Consider the following 19,041-nt stretch of genomic DNA (forward strand, 5'->3'; position numbering starts at 1 on the left):
GTGTGAGATATGGCTCCCTTCAACTTCTCAATGTTCTCAATGAAAATATTCCCCCAAAAATATGTTCTTTCACGTTTATACAGTGTTAGCAGGTCACTACAAACCATCAGAATGTTCAGCACGACTCATTAGCTTAGGCCTCATGCTATAATGGTTGACCTGGTGAAGGTGTCGCTGTCCTTGGCTGGCAACCCTGGACGACTAGGAATAAATAGTTGTAGCTGCACTGTAGATTTAAAAAAATTCACTCTCAGCTGTGTAACCTTTCACTGGCAAGTGAATGTAACCATTCAAATCAAGAGCGCCCCCTACTGAGCTCTGAAAATAAGAACACCGTCTCGTGAAACCTCCGCGACCCCAGCAGTTACATTTGCAGAGCTAGCATCCGCCGACAGTAAAAACCTCAGCTGGACAAGGAGTCCAACTCCCACAAACTCATCGAGAGTCTCTGCTCTCACTCAAGTTCGGAAGTGATCACGTTACATTTTAAGCGATGATGCAAACGCGTGAAGGTTAGTCTGCAGAACGTGTCATTGAAGCGGCCATGAATGAAGAGCCTGTCTGGATCAAGGCCACGCTGGTGCAGCGAAGGCATCATCAACCATTCAGTGCGCGAGGAGCCGACGTGAAACCAGGTGTGGAAGCGAGCGCTATGCTGCGAGGACTTCCCTGGAGGGAAGCGAGTCTGGTGCGGAAAGTTAGTGAGTATGTTGTGAATCGAACAAGAACAAGACCTGATCAGGTTTTAGTTGCAATCCTCTCGCCAGCTTCAGAGTGACCCAAACCACAACTGGAGACAGAAGCGCTGTCATCTAGGAGAGACTCACAGTAAACGCTCTGCTCCCTGGAGAACAGAAGCCCTTGTATGAGTTTGACACCTGAACTGAGCGGTTTCTGAGGTGGTCATAATGAAAAGACTTGTGATATCATGTAGCACAACAACAATGGAACCGTTTCAGTGTATCGTAGTTGTGCGGCTTGTCCACACTCCATCCACCCATGGAGGTGTGTGAAGCCAGTGGATGACAGTTTTATTGTTGGGACTTGAACAGTTCGTATGTCGGGGGGTCGGTGCGCGGGTCGGCCAGGTTTGTATTCAGCGCACGCTGTTAAGCTAATGAAGCAGGGAGGGGATTCTGCCGTCTCAGCTCCTCAGCCTCTGCAGCACCCCTCCTAATTGATCCCCCCGCCCCCCACACACACACCTCATTCTTGATTCAGCTCTATTACTAAACATTGATCAGGCTGTCAATGAGCGAGGACAGCCCTGACGAATACACCTCTAACGCTCGCACGTCCTGCCCCGGCCACCCCCCTCATTCTTCAGCTGGCTGGAAGTGCAAATGATAGACACAGAGTTTGTACTCTGAGGAAAGCCTGAGCAAAAATGGGGTCCTTGAACGCCACATTTCAGCCGACAAACGTAACCCAGAAGGACTGAAAGCTAGAACTGGATTCCATCCCAGCTACACGGGGTGAGAGGCAGGGGACACCTTGGGCAGCTCCATCACTGAACAGGTGCAGGGTCACGGGTGAACCTGTGTTGCCAGGGAACATGTGCTTATACACCATACTTCAAAGGGCAAGGTTCTAGCTGTGAGGCCACCGCGCTGCCCACCACTCCACCCTGCTGAAATAGACTTTAGATGAGCCTCAGTTTCACCTGATTCGGCTGCTTCGCTCCGACAACCTCCGTTGAGACGGCGAGCGCTAAACGATCCTCCGCCGACAGCCTCACGTCCGCTCTCGCTGACGACCCTGATAGCGATCATTAATCAAAGAGGTCGGCGCTGCGATTCGTGAATGCCAGCGCAGGACGCCATGACCATCAGGGAATACCGATCAGTCGGTCGGAATGACTGACAGGCCTTTGAACCGCCATCGACATCCTCGCCTTACTGCTGCTGCGGCCGGCGGGAGGAAGCGCTGTTGTCGGAACAGCAGATTTTTTTTTTTTTTTAGGTTATCGCAGGAAGCCCCCGGGACGCTGCCCTCCGCGACATGCCAGGATGTTTGGATTGGCAGTGTTTTCCCTCTCAGGGGATCAGAGCGCTGCTCTCGCAGTCATTTGCAGTTAAGATGTTCTTATTGCCGTTTGACTGAGCGATCTCAAACGTCTCCACGCCGTGTCTTCACCACTCAGATCGGGAAGTTGACTAGTTTGGCGTCCGCCTCCCTGTGATAACTGAGATTGATCGCAGCTCCGGTTTCCACATGGATGCACCGATCATTACCCTCCGCATGAACATGCAGCGGCAGTGGCAGTGCAAACTATTCATCTTCTCCAGAGCAGAATGTGTGCGGATTGGAATGGAGGCGCACACGGCGATAAAGCAGCACTTTTATCCTCCGTTTGGCAACAAAACAAGGCGGCGTGAGTTTACAGAGGCTGGTCTGGGAATCGACCTGGAAGGTGATTAAAGCTGCCGTTTTCTGCTCGATGCGCTTTCTTATGACCTTTTCTTGCCACACCAAGCGTGGAAGTGTGACGATCGACAAGCTGCAAACATCGATAGAGCCACCAAAGACTTCTGTTGTCGCATGACGGCACTCACACGCTGCCTTTTATGCCCTGCACAAGGATTCAATACCAGGGACATTTTCCGGGCTTGTCACGGTCAGAGCGACCTGCAGCATTCATTCATCCAGGATGGGGTCGTGGGGGCAGCAGAAGAGGCCCAGACCTCCCTCTGCGGGAGACATTATTCATTCTGGATCTGTCCTGGGACACCCTCCCGATGGAACACATGCATTTGTGTCATTTTTTTATTTGTATAGTTTATTCACTAAAGTCAGGTGCTAGCATCATGCTGCATAGAGACAGACTTCCTGAGTCTCAAAATAAGAGTTTAGTTGGCAAATGTTTATGTAGTTGCTTGCTAAAAGGCATGTTTATTTTACAGATGTTGGTGAAGTGTTAAACCTGGTCATTGACCTGAGCGACTGCCTTCCACTCATAGTGAGTCATAGAGTGGACCCTTGCTGAAAAGGCGTTCCTTTTGAATCATCTACTATTCGTAACCACACTACGTTGTACTCACTGTGTGATGCACAAACACACACACACTTCTTGTTCTCCTCTTCCGGGGTTACTAAGTTTGAGTTGCTCTGGCTAGTTAAGGTGGTGACTAACCACCCTGAGTCTGGTGCTGTCAAGCTTTCTGCCTCTGGTTTTCAAAACATGGTTGATAGCCTGAGAATAAGAAGGTCATGGGGTCGAATCCAGCTGCAACTCCCGCCCAAAGACAGGCAGAGGTTAACTGATGATGAACTGCAGACCTGTCCAGGGTGTCCCCTGCCTCCCACCCCCGGAGCTGGGAAAGGCTCCAGCCCTCCGCTGCTCATGGAGGGAGCAAGTGGAGGAAAAATGATTGAGCGTAGTTGGTGTAGCCTTTGACCTGCAGGGGGCAGAGCTGTAACCCGACGTTTGACAGAAAACAGGGTGACGGCTCTCTCACTAAAGAAAAATGAAGCAGCTCAAGGGACGTATCACTTTCAGGTGCAGTTTTCCAGAACTATTTGAAGTGACGTGATGGTCCACACTGTGACCTCGAGAGTTCCATTTCTACCAGGACTCTTTCTCTGCTAATTAAGAGAGCAAACCTCTGTCTCCTGTCATGGATGCAAAGGTTAGACGGCAAATCGACGGGAGAAAAACTTTCCAAAAACGACTACGAGAAAATGCCACGCTCCTTTAAACGATATTTCAGATCGCATGTCTGGTTGTGACATTTATTAGTAAGTGTTGTGAGTCAGGTCTGGCTGTCATCCGTGTTTACGCTCACGTCGGAGCCCGATTGTGCGTCTGACCCAGAACAGAGAATGAAGTTTGTGTTCTCCAGGGGATTCAGTGAAGGTCACGCATCCTGAGTCAAAGATGTACTTTTGCTCTATTTTCGTCTGGTGTTGTCGTCCTCCCGGGAGCGGCGGCGCTGCTCTTCTCATGTTGTGTGTTGAGATAAATATCAAACTCACTCTTGAGACTTCACGTGTTCGCAAGGAACACTGAACCCCTGGTGCTTTCACATGTCTCTCCAGTACCGTGATGCACATCAGAACCAAAGTATAAGGCTGTGTCCCATTTCTCACCCTAACACTGGGTTTTGCACCTTCACGCGTAAGTATAGTGTGTCCCAATGCTCCTAACAGCGAGGGCACTCGACGTTCACCACTTGAAATGAACCCTTCAAACCGAGGAGCTGACTTGAAACCAAGTGGGAATATGAAGTGTGGATAGATTTCCAGGATACCAAAGTACTTTATTTCAAAACAATGTTGGATAGGACAACAGGGACATTTTAGTCAGGAGGACTACTCCTCCGTTTGTTGACTTTCTCTGGTATCACACGTGACCCAAGTGTTCTACCGTGTCTGACAACATGAACAATACAACATGTATGTACAACAGTGCGTTTTTATTTCTTCTTAACAAACAACAGTGGGCTAGCATCCAGGCTAACGTTAGCATCCTCATACCTCTAACAGATCTATCACCGCAACATAGTGGCGAAGCTGGCTTTGGCTCCGCCCATTTCTTCTCTGTTGTTTCACCAAACCAAGTGAGATGATCAGCGCTGATGCAAGAGGTTGCACACACGTTGGAGCTGGCGTTTCCAAAACGTCTCCAACATTGGATATGCAGGAAACAAAACACAGCACGGCAGCCAATGACACGTTGTTACGCATGACATCATGAAGTGTTGTCCCAATACTCAGAGACGTCGGTCACTCCACTTCGTTGTCGGAGGTGGACTCAATGTGCGCTTTATTGGGCCAGAGAGCGAAACCTTCACTGTCACCCAATGACAAAGTGTCCTTCAAAAAATTGCTGGATCCAAACAGCGATCAGGATCACTCCATATATTCAAAGATTTCTTCCTTATTCTGTTGTATCCTGAAAATTTCAATCGAATCCCTCCAAAACCTTTCAAGTTATTATGAGCACAAACAGACAATTCACTGGTTCATCTCACCTATCGAAGGAAGTTTGAGGTTCATTCACCCAGACTTTCATGCTCACCTGCAACAGGAGAGTAAAATAGAAATGACAGATGTAGGTCACATGTGAGAGGAGAAGTCGTGACATGATGAACCAAGAATCGGACTTCTTGAAGAAAACTAGTAATTTCCACTTCCTTTTAAGCAGTTAGCACAGAGTTATTCAAGTTGGTAGGAACCTCAGAGGCTTCCTTCCAACAACAGGGATGGTATGAAACGCTCTTCGCCACCACCTACTGGTCACAGAGTAAACTTGATTTCCATTGATATGGGTCTTGAACGTGTGTCGCACGTACCAGTGACTTGAGACTTAGACTCTCAAAAGATGACTTGTGAGCATCTCTGTTACAGGCCCATAGCTGCTAATGTCTTGCATAAGTCTAAGTTCATGTCTATTTAATGCCACAACAAGTCAGCCTCCTTCCACCCTCCTCATCCTCCTAGTCGTAGCCTTCCTGGTCCAACACAGTCTCTCCTCTCTGTCCAAACCATCCGTCCTCCAAGCTTCTCCAAGTGCCCCTCTGAAAGACTCATGTCTGATCGACTGACAACCGCAGTCGCTTCATCTCTGACTCGCCTAACTCCGTCTCCTGTATTTGTGTCAGCTAATCCGCTAGTTAGTGGCTTCAAAGGCCGGAGACGCCCAGCATTTCCCGCTCCCGCGAGCTCGGCGACACGTCTTGTCACTGCGGCTGACAGCTAACGCTAGTCTTGGACTAGCTTGTCTTCTTCTCTCAGCAGCCTGTTGTAATTAATCGCGACAGCAACGTAGACGTCGTCGTCCAGCGTGTAAACCTCTGAGTTCTTCTTACGATCTTTTTGTTCTTAAGCGGCACATTAATATCTCACAGCGACGTGTACAGCAGGGACTCGATCGCCCGAGGACACGTCAAAGAAGAGAAGAGGCTCACACTGTTTTCCTTTCAGAAGCCTTGCCGCGTCCACAACAGGTTCTTACGGATTAGAGGGTTGTTTATGAAGCGGCCCCGGGCTCTGCTGTCCCCGACTGTATCTATCACTCCAGTCGAAGGAAATCATGACTTGCATTTATTTCTTCTCCGTGATCAATCTCTCACGAGCCTCAAATGAAAAACAATTGACTGCTCCAGTTGCAAACATTTCGGCAATAATTAACTTCTGGGCAGGTTCATTTCCAAACGGTGATGTATGATAGCGCAGTATTGATCGAACGGTGGCGAATCCGCGAGTGATGCAGAGGCTTCAGTGTAGATACGGCTGCAGAGGAAGTTTCTGAATATACTTTATGATCCCAAGCAGTGACGGTATCTTCCAGTAAGACTCAGATAGCAACAAGTTAGCAACCAAATTCATGTTTTGTTCATCTTTTTAAGTACTTAAAAGACTAACTCTGCAGTACCAAGGTGCAAGAAAATGTTCTGCCAGTGCAACTTTGGGGCCAAATTCTTTCAGTGACTGAGAGCTGGCATCCTTAGAAAAAAGAGAGATTAAGAAATGGGGGGCTACAACCTCAGAGGAGCGATGTCGAGCAGCTCTGTATAAACTAGCGTGCTAGCAGTATTAGCATCTCGTTGGGTCAAGAAAGGCGTTCTTGCTGGATTTGGGTTTGCCGCAGATATTAGATTTGAGTGTTACTGACACTGTTAAGGCTGGTTTTATGATACAACGCTGTAGGAAATCCAGGAAGTAGACACACACAGTGTAGCGATAACACCGGTCCACTTGTTGTGATGTCTCCACCTCGATTTCTCATCTCGCAAGATTTAGATCTCTAGTAGGACGTGATTCCTGATCTGTGGTGAGGCAGAATCGTCATGTGTGCGATGGGAAACTGCACAAATAACCATCAATGCCGACTTTTTTTATTGTGTTGGGTCTCTAACAAATAAAATACTTAAGATTTTGAAAACCCTAATGTGTGTGGCCCCTTCAGTTGGGGTCATGAAGTGACGATATTTTTTGGGCAGGGAACATGGAGGACAGGCAGCAGTTTTTTATATTGGCATTGGAGTATCATTGTAAGTATTTTTCTTTAGGTTTAGCAGCGTTGATGTGACCACCATGTCCCAGCTACCCTTCCTGTTTTCTGCTGAGCTTCCAGCAAGCTGTTGGTTCACACTGTCCATGTTTGGGCCTGAGTCCGTGTCTTTCCCGCTCAGAAGTCCGGCTGAGTTGACTCCCTGTCCCTGAAGGTCCACTACCAGAGCTTCAAAAGCCATGTGATGGCGGATCACAGTGTCTCACTGATCCGAACAATTTCCACCCTTTGATCCCGTTGCGTTTCCGTGATCAAGGTCCAGATTTGCTTTCATTATCTGAGATCAATGTCGACTGTTGAGACCTGTGGCCGTAGCTAAGGCGGCAGAGAACAGAAAAACAGCTGAGTCGACCGCTGCCAGCGCCTAATATGCCGAGCCGAGAAGGTGCGGGCGGTAATGCGAGGCTCCAGTCATTAGCGCTAAGTGTTCCTCATTATGCTCCCAGAGCCTCTGAAGACCCCAGTCCCTAATTGATCTCATCCTGGCGTTTAGTAACACTTGGGAAAGCAGCGGGCTACTCCGCGCGCTGACAGATACCACGCGCCCCGCAAACTTTGATATTTTGCGAGGCAGAGCCATGTCTTTTCTTCGAGGGTCCGACTCTTTCAAAACTTTGACTCTGGATAAAAACTGGATTCTCTGGAGGGAACCCGGCTGGAAGAAGATCTCGGACCGCAGTGTTCCGTTTCCTCTGGTCCAGTTTCACTGGATGATTCACTTCTTCTAGGAATCATGGCGCGGTTGCGTCATAACGGATAACCCACCTCCAAGAAGAGACTGTAATTAGCTTTCCATCCAGGAGTTAGATAAGAGTATTGGCCGCGCTCCCCGATTGTTCCAGGTTGACCGCTCCGCGAGGTTCACTGAAGCGTCGCGCAATATCTGAGTCATCCCAAAACAAGACGGAGAAGTCGGTGCAGATCAGTGTCACTTGAACGGGGGAGTCGCTTATTTACATGTCTTTTACGTAACTAACTCGTCCAGCGCCATTAGCACAGCTGCCTTCTTTGGAATTCAGAAATGCTTGGGACGTGAAAGAAAGAGAGCCCAAATCACATCCCTTCCTCATTTTCCTCAGATTGGAGCTGCAACTGTCAGGCTTGTTGTTGAGCTGCTGCATCTGTGTGTGCTCCTGTATCTCAGTGTCTCCTGTTCATGTTGTTGTGTTTATTTATTTATTTCTTCCTCTACTGGCATTAGACGCTTATTGTTTTTATTTTTTATTTATGCGTTTTGTATATTTGTGTTTATCATGATTATATCATAACTGGATTTTTTTCATTCACTTTGCGTATGTCTTAATTTCTATTAAATTATTTAGGGTTTTTCCCTTTATTTGTTATTATTTTTATTTATTTATTTATTTTATCATTGCCTTTTGTAATAGATTGTTTCGTTCTTTGGTGACCATTTTTATTCATTAACTTCACAAACATCAAAATTAGTGTTCAGTGTCAAAATAAAATTTATAAATCAAAGAATAAACAAAAGCTGAAATACTCAACCTGTAGCAAAGTTGTATAAAGAAGCGGAAGGTGAAGGATGTGGAAATCCAAGAGCAGAAATCCACATGGAGATAAAAAAAATCGGCAACTAACAACTAAATAAATAGCTCATGCAGGTGTGTCTCACCTCAAAGGAGACGGTCCTGTAGACGTGAGGTGTATGTGTGACGTGGTCAGGACCACCTAGGTTCATGAGGACCTTGAGTCGGCCGCTTGGCTTGCTGTTGCTCTGGAAAGTTCCATCGGGAATTGAGCTGTTTTGCTGCCAGCCGACGTGGCAACTTCATCCAAATGTTTCTTCTGGGACTTGGATCCCACTGCGTCGCTCCGATTCAGCCCTGTGCAGTAAATGACGGGAGAATTATCTTTGCATGGTGCACATGTTGTTCTAATCCCAATCTGTGACTAATCTGTCATCCACTGTTCAATGCTAATTTCAAAGGCATTTCATGGAACACTTCCGCTTGTTGTCTGGGCGGCACTGTGGGTAAACAATAGCCGTGGACTCGATCCTATCACACTCCGGCTTGTCATCGATGCAAAGAGGATTAGAGCGAGATTTGACACGTACAGTGGCGGGAATTATTGGCAGCAAAATCATCTCTGATGTGGCTAATTCCCTCCGCCAGGAAGCACAATTGGATAAAGCGTGGCGCTTCCTAAAAGTGTGATGTCGAGGTATTGATCGGGATCGACGGAACGTTTGAGCTCAGCAGTTTCTGAACGCACCACCGTTGAGTCCATTATCCACCCATCATGGCTGCTTTTGTTCTCAAACCAAACCCCCCCGGGGGGAAGGGGGGTGGGGGGCGCCAATATTGACAACTCCAGATTGTTATCATCTATTAACTCAACTTCCCGCGCCGCCCACCAACTCGGCAGTGACACCCAGAAGCATTTTTATCAACCTTAGTTGGCGTGAAATGTTTCATTAGACGTTTATCTCACCAGGGTTATCAATTATGAAAATGGCTTTCGTTTCATCTCCATGGTCGCAGTGATGTGTTCATCATTTCTTAAGTGAGCATAACCACACTCAAGATGGGTTTAATGAATAGAATTAAGCAGACGCCTGACGTAGCTATTTTAATAGCTAGTTTACACGGAAACATGTTTCGATATTTTACTTGTGCGGGCAAAGAGCCGTTTGTTTTGGCGCAGTCGGAGGAAATCGGAGCAACCAGGAAAGTTCAGCAGATGCACCGCATCATCTCAAGAATGCCCCCCTGGTTGGAGGTCCTTCCCGAGGTGGTGCTGCATCTTGAGGTCTTGTTCAGGAGTGAGGGTAGGATGGAACTGGACAGTTGGGTCTGTGTAGGGAACCTGTCCTCATGCAACCAACTAGCAAGTTATAGAGGGACTCAGTTCACCAGGGGAGGCTCGGAGCAAAACCTCCTCCAAGTGATGACTCTTGAGGATTTGTCAAGCTGTCTCAGTATGTAGCTGGGAGGAGGCCCGGGTCAGACCCAGCTGATGCTCTCAGGAACCTCCGGGTATATAGAAAGGGCAGAGAAGGTTTCCGGGGCAGAGGTAAATGCTGGGTTATGGTCTGAAACAAGGCCAAGCTAGACTGGGCAAAAGCTACAGGAGACCATACAGTAGCTCACAATAGGATCCTGCACAGAAAACTCAGAGTCAAGCTCTGCAAGTTACGTCCTTGCACTGTCTGACAGATTGTTAGTCTTATTCGGCCAACGTGACCGTTGAGGACGCCGGAGGGCGGGGTCAAAGGTTCAAAGGTCCCCCCCCCCGAAATTCAAATAATGATCAACGGTTGCCCCAGAAATGTACATGCAGGTACATTAAATGTGTCAGCGTGCTACTGCACGGGATTGTAAAACCTCAGACGTCTGACCTGACTCTTGAAAGGCCTGTAGGTTTTTTGACACTGGCATTTAAAGAAAAAATGAGCTCTGCCAAATCAGAAAAGGTCATGGCAGCTAACATGAGGCATCTTGTTCTGGACTGGCCCCCAGCGAGGCCGCGCCACCGCCGCGTTTACTCTGACCACAACTTGTTCCTACTCCAGTTTTCTGAATCATCGGCAGCAGACTGAGTCACCGAGGCTCAAAATACTCTTGATAGCTGCTCCTCTGCCGTCATTAAAAAATACATGCTTCCGCTGGGAGAAAGCCGGGGTCACATTTAACACGGGATTCTGAGGCACACTGATGCTGAGACTGGCTTCCTTCAACACACAACAGCCTGTAGCCCTGACACTTTGGTTCTGCCGTCTGCAGTGGTCAGAACCAGATACAATTGGACCAAAGGGGAGGTGAGCTGTGTAAAGGGTGGCTAAGCTAAGCTAATGCAGAAGTATGTCAGAACACTTCCACAGTTTGTTGGACTGTCCTGGGACCCTCTGCAGTGGTCATGAAGGAACCCTGCACCTGAAGCAAAGCTTGTTGTGTGGTGGCTCCTTAAAGAGACCTCTAACCTCGGGAAGGTCCTGGTGCACATCACAGGATGGAGACTTGCTCTTCTAGCTGATACGTGACGTTCTAATTCAACTCCAGGAGAGTCAGAGCTGGTGAACTTTGGTGCTGAGGACACGGAGGACAGATTAACCCGAGTGTAAAGGACCCCAGAGAGGAGCGAGGTGTGAAGTGAGTGTGACAGATGTTTGTGACGGTGTTGTTGACAGTTAACGGTTCGTGAATGTCACGCCGGTTTTCAACCCAAATTTGAGGTGAAATATCTCCAGTTTACCATGGTTTTTCCTTTGATCACTTCAGCCGATGTTGGTCACGGCCATGAAGTCAGAGCAAGTCATGCCTGCCACAGACTCACCAGCTGAAGGTTGAGGGTTTGAGACTCTTCCCGTGTTTGACTGAACGCTCAGTGTTTCTCTGGTTTCCTCCCACAGACCGAAAACATGCAGAGGTTGATTGGTAACATATTGCCGTCTGTCTGAGTAGGTTCGGTCGGACTGAGCTGCTGTTCAGTGTGTCCCCTGCCTCTCGCCCGGGCTAGCTGGGAAGTGGCAGGGAGGAAGTGAATGAAGAGAGTCATCTGTGACCAAACTTGTGACTCACAGATCAGATGCTGACATGAAGCGACAGATGAGGGGAGGATGAGGATGTCGCTCCTCTCGTGACCAGCGTCCTCCTCGACGACACTCGGCAAACTTCATCCGTCACGTCGGCTCCTCCGACACTCAAAATAACACGGTGTCAAATCAGTGGCGCCGTGAGAAATAATTTGTGATTTGTTTGCTGCGACCGTTCATCACTGTCACCCGTCACCGCGTCAGCCACCTGAGCAATTCTCAAGTTAAACACCGCTACGGTGTGAGAGCAACTTGGGAAGCGCTGATGGATTCAAGCTGACGTCTGCGCTGCCTTAAATGTGTGGCTAATTATGAAAGAAAGGAGACTTTGATGGTTTGGTTTCCACCTGGGAGAGTCTCGACCCGACGTGGAGTCACAGCCGACTCGGACTGAATCTGTAATCGGGCTGCTTCTCATGCAGCTCACCACACCTCGCCATATTTCTCGTCATCCTCGGTGTTTTTAGCATTCAGGCGGTGCGAGCTGAGCCTGACGGACGGCCTTTTTAAGACATGGTCCGAGCTCTGATGGAAGGACAGAGTCAGTCAGAACTTTTCTAGCTCATCTCACAAACAGCATTTTATATTCAAGCTAATTGGGGAGGCGGAAAGTCAAGTGCTAGGCTTCATTGCTAATAGCTAAAAAATAAATGTGACTCATTTTCCATTATTCGGAAACGCTTGAAGCCGCCTCCCAACTCCGCCATCGCGTATGAATATTTCTCTCCTAACACAAACACCCGCTGAGCTCTGGCCTCTAAGTGGCTGCGCGTCCCGGATTCAACCGCCATGAACTGTCTGTTTTATTGATACGAGACGAGCGAGTCAGACGGGACGGCCCAGACTGTCAGAGCGAAAATGTTCCAGCGCCAAAATAAATAATTTCTCATAATCACAGTCCACAGCGTCCCGCTTCGCTCTCGAACTGAAAGATGCATGCGCTCCAGAAAATTCCAATTAAGATAAGAGTTAAAGTTTCAGCGGATAATACTCAGTCGGGTGACGACTTGGCGACTCGAGCGGCGTCGGAGCAGGTGATCCTGCCTCTGCTGCTCCATCAACATGTTTTATTAGTGTGTTCCAGAAGTGTGGGAGGGACTTTAGGAGGTCACGTCTGAGAACTATGTCTCTGTCTTTTGACAGTAACTTCACACCAAACACGACTGACATGTCACTGTCGCAGTGCGAGTATAAGACCCAACTGTCTCGCTACGATATTGGAGCGTGGGGTGCAACAGGAAGTATAAAATCCTGAATGACTCACCGAGCGCCTGAGAAGGATCTGACTGACCCAGAGACATCAGCGTCCAAGCCTTTGTTGCTTCCACTGTAGATGTTGACGCGACACTGACTTTAGCCCCGCCCCCCGCAGACAGCCTGACCCTATTTAGCACGACTTCAGGGAAGTTACTTCAGTGGCTGGTGTGAACCACGACTTGGCAACGCTTCATCGTAGTTCACATGGTGTGAAGGTGGAGTCAGGCCACGTCCCGCGACACGTCAGTCCTCCTCCATCCTCCTCCACAAGCAGTTTAGGTTCTAGAACCAGTCAAACTGCAGTTATGTGAGGTGTCCATCTTGTATTTTTCAGTGTGTTTTGTTGATATTCAAAGTCTCATTTTTTAAAAAGTTATTATCCCGACATGTTTGACTTCAGCCATTAGCACAACAATGCTAAGTAGCTAACTTCAATTGTCTCTGTACGGCTTTTAATCCACTACAATCCCAAATAATTACTTATTCTGTCTCCATGGCACCATCACATGATAAAAATTTTAAAAAATCCTGTCAAGAGGTTAGCATTTCCAAGGTAAAGAAAACAGAGTCCCCGGATGAGAATGAAGCTTGAAAACTGGGAAGCCAACGAAAAGCCTCTCACTCCTCTGCTAACATGCTTAGCTTAGCTTGGAGCAGAAAACCACCCTGTCAGCGAGCCAGCTCCGACAGTCACGGACAAAATCATGTGACCACTATTGCACACCGACATGTTTGTCTCATGGGTGAAGAACCCACGTACGATCTGGAGGAGCGACCCCTGATCGATCGCTCGGAGTGACTCTCCCCTGGAATCTCTGCCGAGAAGTTCTGGCCAGAAAATTCCCCTCCGATCAGAACCAGGCCGCCGAGATTTCTTACGTAATTTCCAGCGTCCTCGCGTTGTTGAACAAAGCTCATTGTGAGTCTCTCCTCAAATGGGTCAGAACGCCACTCTATTAATAGCCCGGATCACACTGCTGTCCGCGCTCTGTCTCTCGGCGCAGCGTGAAATAATGCAGTGCACCAGAGAGCGCACAACAAATGGCAGCTAATGCAGAGCCAATGAGGGGTCAGGGGTCAGCCGAGCCCCGGCTCACTGGGATTGTGTCCGGCCCAAATGTCGGGAACAGGACATGTTAGCGTACCGTGGTTCCATGATGTGGAAACACTCATGTTTCAGTCAAAGTCTGAACAGGATATAAGCGTGTGGGACTCGAACCACCGCCGGCATAGTACCAGCAAATTCAAGTGTTTGAGGGACTTTTTGAATTTTCTGTATCATTAGTTTCAATATGAACTTTAATCATGTTTCTGTTTTTGTATTGTCTCGAAAATATAAGCAAAGTATGTCATTTTCAGACACGATTAGATCATTTTTTTTATTTTATGATAAATTAATTTTTTTTTAATTATAAAAAAGTGAAGATTTACTACTATTTTTAAAGGAATAAATGTATTGCAAAGTATGTTAAATACTGCATTTATTTTGTGCTTTACATTTCTTTTTCGTGTTTTACCTAATAAAAATGAGGAATATTTATTTTTATTATCACCTTTTGCGTTGTGTAGATATTTTCCGTTCTTTTTAAATTACATGGCTTTAAAGTTTTAAGTTTAAATAATTAAATGTATTTATCGGAACATGCTTGTCAACAACAAACATCTTGTTTGATACGAGACATTTAATAAAATGTACTCAACATGTAGTTTAATATCAGACTAGAATATCATCAAAAGACAGTAAACTGAACAAATATTTAAGCTTCTTAACTGTATATATAGATATAAGTATCAGTTTTATTCTCAGTCCTTCCACACCTTCAGGCCTTTGACTTCACCCGAGTCTTACTGGACTGTCGAAAGCCAAGCACGTTGCTAACAGAAACGTCTGTCGCTGATAACGTAACAATGTTTAAACAAAGGCGACTGATTCATAATTCACCTTTCTCTGTGGACTCAGACGTCTCCGGATGTGTGAGCAAACGTCGACGGCTGTAACGTCCAGGGAGCTAACCATCCAAATGATCAAAATGGCCGCCTGTGTTGGTTCCACTTCAGTGGCGGCGAGCGTGTGCATGTGCGTGCTTATCGACCGATCGCGCCGCTGCAGAGGGATTCCACTTTTTCCAGCGGCAGAATGTGATGATGGACCTAATAAGGTGAAGGAGCCAAGAGTGCGAAGACCACCGGGGACCAGGGATCGATGAAACCCACCAAATGAGAACGTTAGCTTGACCTGGAATCGCAAGCAATCATCACTCATGTGTTTAAACCCAGCCCACTTCATCCCTTCACTGGGTTTCAGAGGGCCTGGGGCTCTTCCCAGCTGGCTGGGGCGAGAGGCAGGTGGCACCTCGACCTGCCTCCAGTCTGACACACACTTTCACAGCTACTGTAGGGTCATCAATGAAGCTGGGAGGAAACCAGAGTTCACAGAAAGAACGCAAAAGGACACTCATGAGAGGTTCCTCAACCAGAGGTTGATATCTTTTTCTCGTACTGGACCCATAAAACCCTGGAACAAATCAGGGTACTGTCATCTATTGTGAATGAAAAATAAAAAGAATAATGGTAAAATGGTTGTTACTCGGCAAAAATGTTCCTATTCTAAAGTGATGGAGACTGGAGGCAGATCTCCAGTCCACATATGGACAAGCTCACACATTAGTACAATTTTGAAGTCGAGACACGAGTTCCTGGTTCACCACAGACTCCGAATGTAACGGCTCCTTTCTCTCTGTCTTCCAGCTTGGCGGCGTCGAAAGAAGCCGCGGCGAGGAAAGCCGCCTCGCCGATGCCGCCCTCTGAGTTCTTGGACAAACTCATGGGCAAAGTCTCGGGCTACGACGCCAGAATTCGACCGAACTTTAAAGGTAGGCGCTGCCACCAAGACTCAGTGGGATAAGGCGGGAATGTAGCCAAGTCCTGAGATGACAGTTTGCCGTCTGCACATGTCTCTAACACCTATTTTGAAGGTTAGCTGTCGGCGGGAGCAGGTTTGTATGGAGGTGAAATTCCCGACTGTTCAGTGCTCTTGCTCTGGTTGTTGTTAACTTGTCAATCTGTTTCATTCACTCCCTCCAGTGTTCAACAAAGGTAAATTTGCCCAGAGCCTAGCAACTCAGATGTCGACTGCATTGCCCCCCCACCCATCCTTGCACTTGAAGCCCCAATCAGACCGTTAAGCGCATTTCCTTTAGCAAGTTGGCTACATTCCTTGGTGTCCACACGATATCCTGAGTGCTTGTTTTGGTGGTCAAGGTAATGTGCCGCTGGACTGAATACGCTACATGAGTCGTGGATGATGCTGATAATGATAAGTGACCTCTCCCTGAATGGAAGCTCCCAAAAGACACATGTCAGAGGTTTCTAACGCGGACAGCGACTCGTGCGACACGAGGAACTGGGGCGCCACATTCATCCTCCACCTAAAAAGGCCCCGAAATTCAAACCCAATTGGACTGAAACTGGACAATCTGCAGATTCCTGGTGTCACGGTATGAGGTTTCTGCTGTCAAGGCTTTTATTTTGAAAGTTTTTTCCCATCACTGGCTGCCCCAGTCAGCTGCTCCCCTTCATTTCTGTCCCTGGTTAGCACAAACCCAGGGCCCAGGGGCCCAACCCTGGCCCGGCTGGTCGCTTCAGAGGGACCGCGGGAGCTTCAAGCCACTAGCTCGACATCTGAAAATAACATAAAGCTCCCCAGTGCTCATTGACGTCACGACAATGTCAGTGTTTGGGCTGGAGTTTATCAACATCTGTGAGGTCCAAATCCATCCAGACATGAGAGAGGGTGAGCAGACGAGAGAGCTTCAGAGAGGAAAGGAGGACATCTCATGAATCTTGACGCCAAACACAAACAGGTTTGCTAAATTTAGCCGGGAAGAATTAAAATAGAGACGTGTTCTGTTTCGACTCATTTCCTGCTGTGCCAGTTTACTTCTCTTCTCCCTCTAACTTGCTTCAGTAGTGAGACTGAGTTTGACTCTCCAGCTGTCAGAGACGATAGTGGAAACCTGAAACTGGGATCATATCCCTCTAACTTTCCATCAGAGAGTCGGTCCTTCGCAGTTCCACGTTTCTACATGTGCGGACAGAGATTTGACCCGAGGTCACATGACAACTCCCTGGATTTACTTGTATTCCTACTCCTGTATTTGTGGTTGATATTGCCAGAAGCTTGAATTGTATTTTGATATTATTTTCAATATCAGATTAATTTAAACCCTTTTGTCTTTATTGACATTGGAAAAAACACTGCGCTTTCTTCATTTTTATTTATATTTATTTATTCTTTTAAATTGGATCTTGATTGTTTTTTTTTCACATTTTAAAATAGCATTATGGTGAAAATTAAATAATGCACATAAAATCAACAATTATCGTGAATCATTTGGTTTCTCAGAAACAAATTATTGTTATTATTATTATTATCAAAAACAGATTCTTGACTCTGTAAGTAGAAAGTATATGTATTCAATCTCTTTTAACAAGGTTCTAAGTAACTTGTATCAGTAATATTATCCCTCAACTCTGTACAATTTTAAAAAAAAATCTGCTGTTAAAAATCATCTGAGAAACTTAAATCGTTGCATCTTTTTTTTTTTCAGCTTGCGAGTAATAGTTTGGTATTAAAAGAAAAGCCACAGATTAAAGTCCATCACCTTCATCTATCCTCCTCCATCCTTCTGGTTCTCTTCCTCTTCTCCATCTCCGACACCGTCTCTCCTCTCCATGTGTCCTCATCACCTGCCTAACTGCGCCTCCAAACTTCTCCAAAAGACACGAAACTGCTCTCTGAAGTGGTGTCAGAAGTGGGATAGGAAAGCTGCCCAGCAGCCTTCAGGCGTAGGAAGAAGTGTTGCAGGTTTTTCTGAAGAGAAAGTAAAGTAGAAAGAAGTAATTAACTCTCATGTCACAGGAACATCAATGGGTGAAAAAACCTGAGCTTTGACTCACTTCTTGGTCTGTGGCTGGATGAGCTGGAAAATCGAACGACTCCAGGGCAGAAGCAAACTCAATGACAGCAGAGAGAAAGCGTCAGTCATGATAGCAATGGTGTGAAGCACCATCACGATCCAGTGGGAGGAAAGATGAGCTCTCGCATTGTAAAACCTTCAGTCTCCTCCTGGTTTTTACTTCTGAATTCTTCAGCTGTCTGGTGTGATTTAGCGGGACTTTATTGGAGCAGCGACCTTTACAAATCAAATTTTATAACCGGCGAATGTGACGGCGGCGATAATTCAGCGCGTTTTAATTGTGTTCCTCCGTCATTTAATAGAAGAAATGGAGAAGTGTGCGACGTATTTAATTGCGAAGATGTTCCCCGGGACACAGGCTCGACAAGTTGGCTACACCTCCATCCCCCGTCCTAAAATAAGAACACTGGTGACTGGAAAGTGAGGCTCCTCTCACTCACCTCATCGCACCGACTCATTCCGCGGTGCAGATGGGAAGGAGGGGGAAAGTTTGGCGGATGAGATTCGCCCGCAGCTACCAATGTGTCAGCATGAGAGGAAATTACAGTGATCATGACTCGGGTCCACTCTGAGGGTAAAAAGCTTCCAATTGATGTAGCAGGTTCCTCCGTCGGGAGAGAGGGGGACACCGAGCGCCGCTGACATATTCGGGACAAACCATTTATTATCCATGAGTTCATTTGTTCCTCCCTTCTCCCTCTTTTCTTCATTTCCTTTTTCATTTATTTCACTCAGCTTCACCATTCAAGTCCAGCCGCCCGCCGCTCCTCTGGCAAATCAATTATCAGCATTACTTCTTTGTCCAATGAGGTTGGTCCCACGACCTCGGCCAAGTCAGGTTTTATCTGGGAACGTTGACTGCACGGACCTCTTGTTCCGACCTGTGTGCACATGAAGTTCATAGGTCAAAAATAATTCGATTGAATAACTTTCAGGAAAATAATACAATAAATCTGATCACATATGGTCAACATCTACTTTTGTAAGAGAACTTTTAAAAATTAATTTTCAATTATTTTTTCCCCCAATAACAATAGTTTTCTTCGAAACATTTTTGGCAGTAATGTCTCAGAAAAGTGGACAATGTCTGTTTTAGGCCACCACCTGTGGTGTCCAGCTCTGGAGTGACCCAGAGAACAAGAGTTTCTCTGCCTGGACTCTCTGAGAGAGAGAAGCTCAGTCATCCAGCAGAGACTCAGAGGGGAACCTCTGCTGCTCCAGGACAGAGAGCAGTT

At 47.0% G+C, this 19,041-nt stretch overlaps 1 protein-coding gene across 3 annotated transcripts in view; it reads left to right on the forward strand.

Moving 5' to 3' along the window:
- The window catches only part of glra1 (glycine receptor, alpha 1), a 100,223-nt gene that overhangs the window by 5,594 nt on the left and 75,588 nt on the right, over positions 1-19,041 (forward strand). For 2 of the 3 annotated variants that reach the window (XM_053880112.1, XM_053880113.1), the window contains exon 2: positions 15,576-15,700. In XM_053880112.1, coding sequence (XP_053736087.1) covers positions 15,576-15,700 — 125 coding nt within the window. Of the gene's footprint in view, positions 1-15,575; positions 15,701-15,911; positions 15,924-19,041 lie in introns of all 3 variants that reach the window. The other variant, XM_053880111.1, reaches the window with a different exon arrangement.

Source organism: Synchiropus splendidus, chromosome 11 (assembly GCF_027744825.2).
Source record: "Synchiropus splendidus isolate RoL2022-P1 chromosome 11, RoL_Sspl_1.0, whole genome shotgun sequence".
Taxonomy (NCBI): domain Eukaryota; kingdom Metazoa; phylum Chordata; class Actinopteri; order Syngnathiformes; family Callionymidae; genus Synchiropus; species Synchiropus splendidus.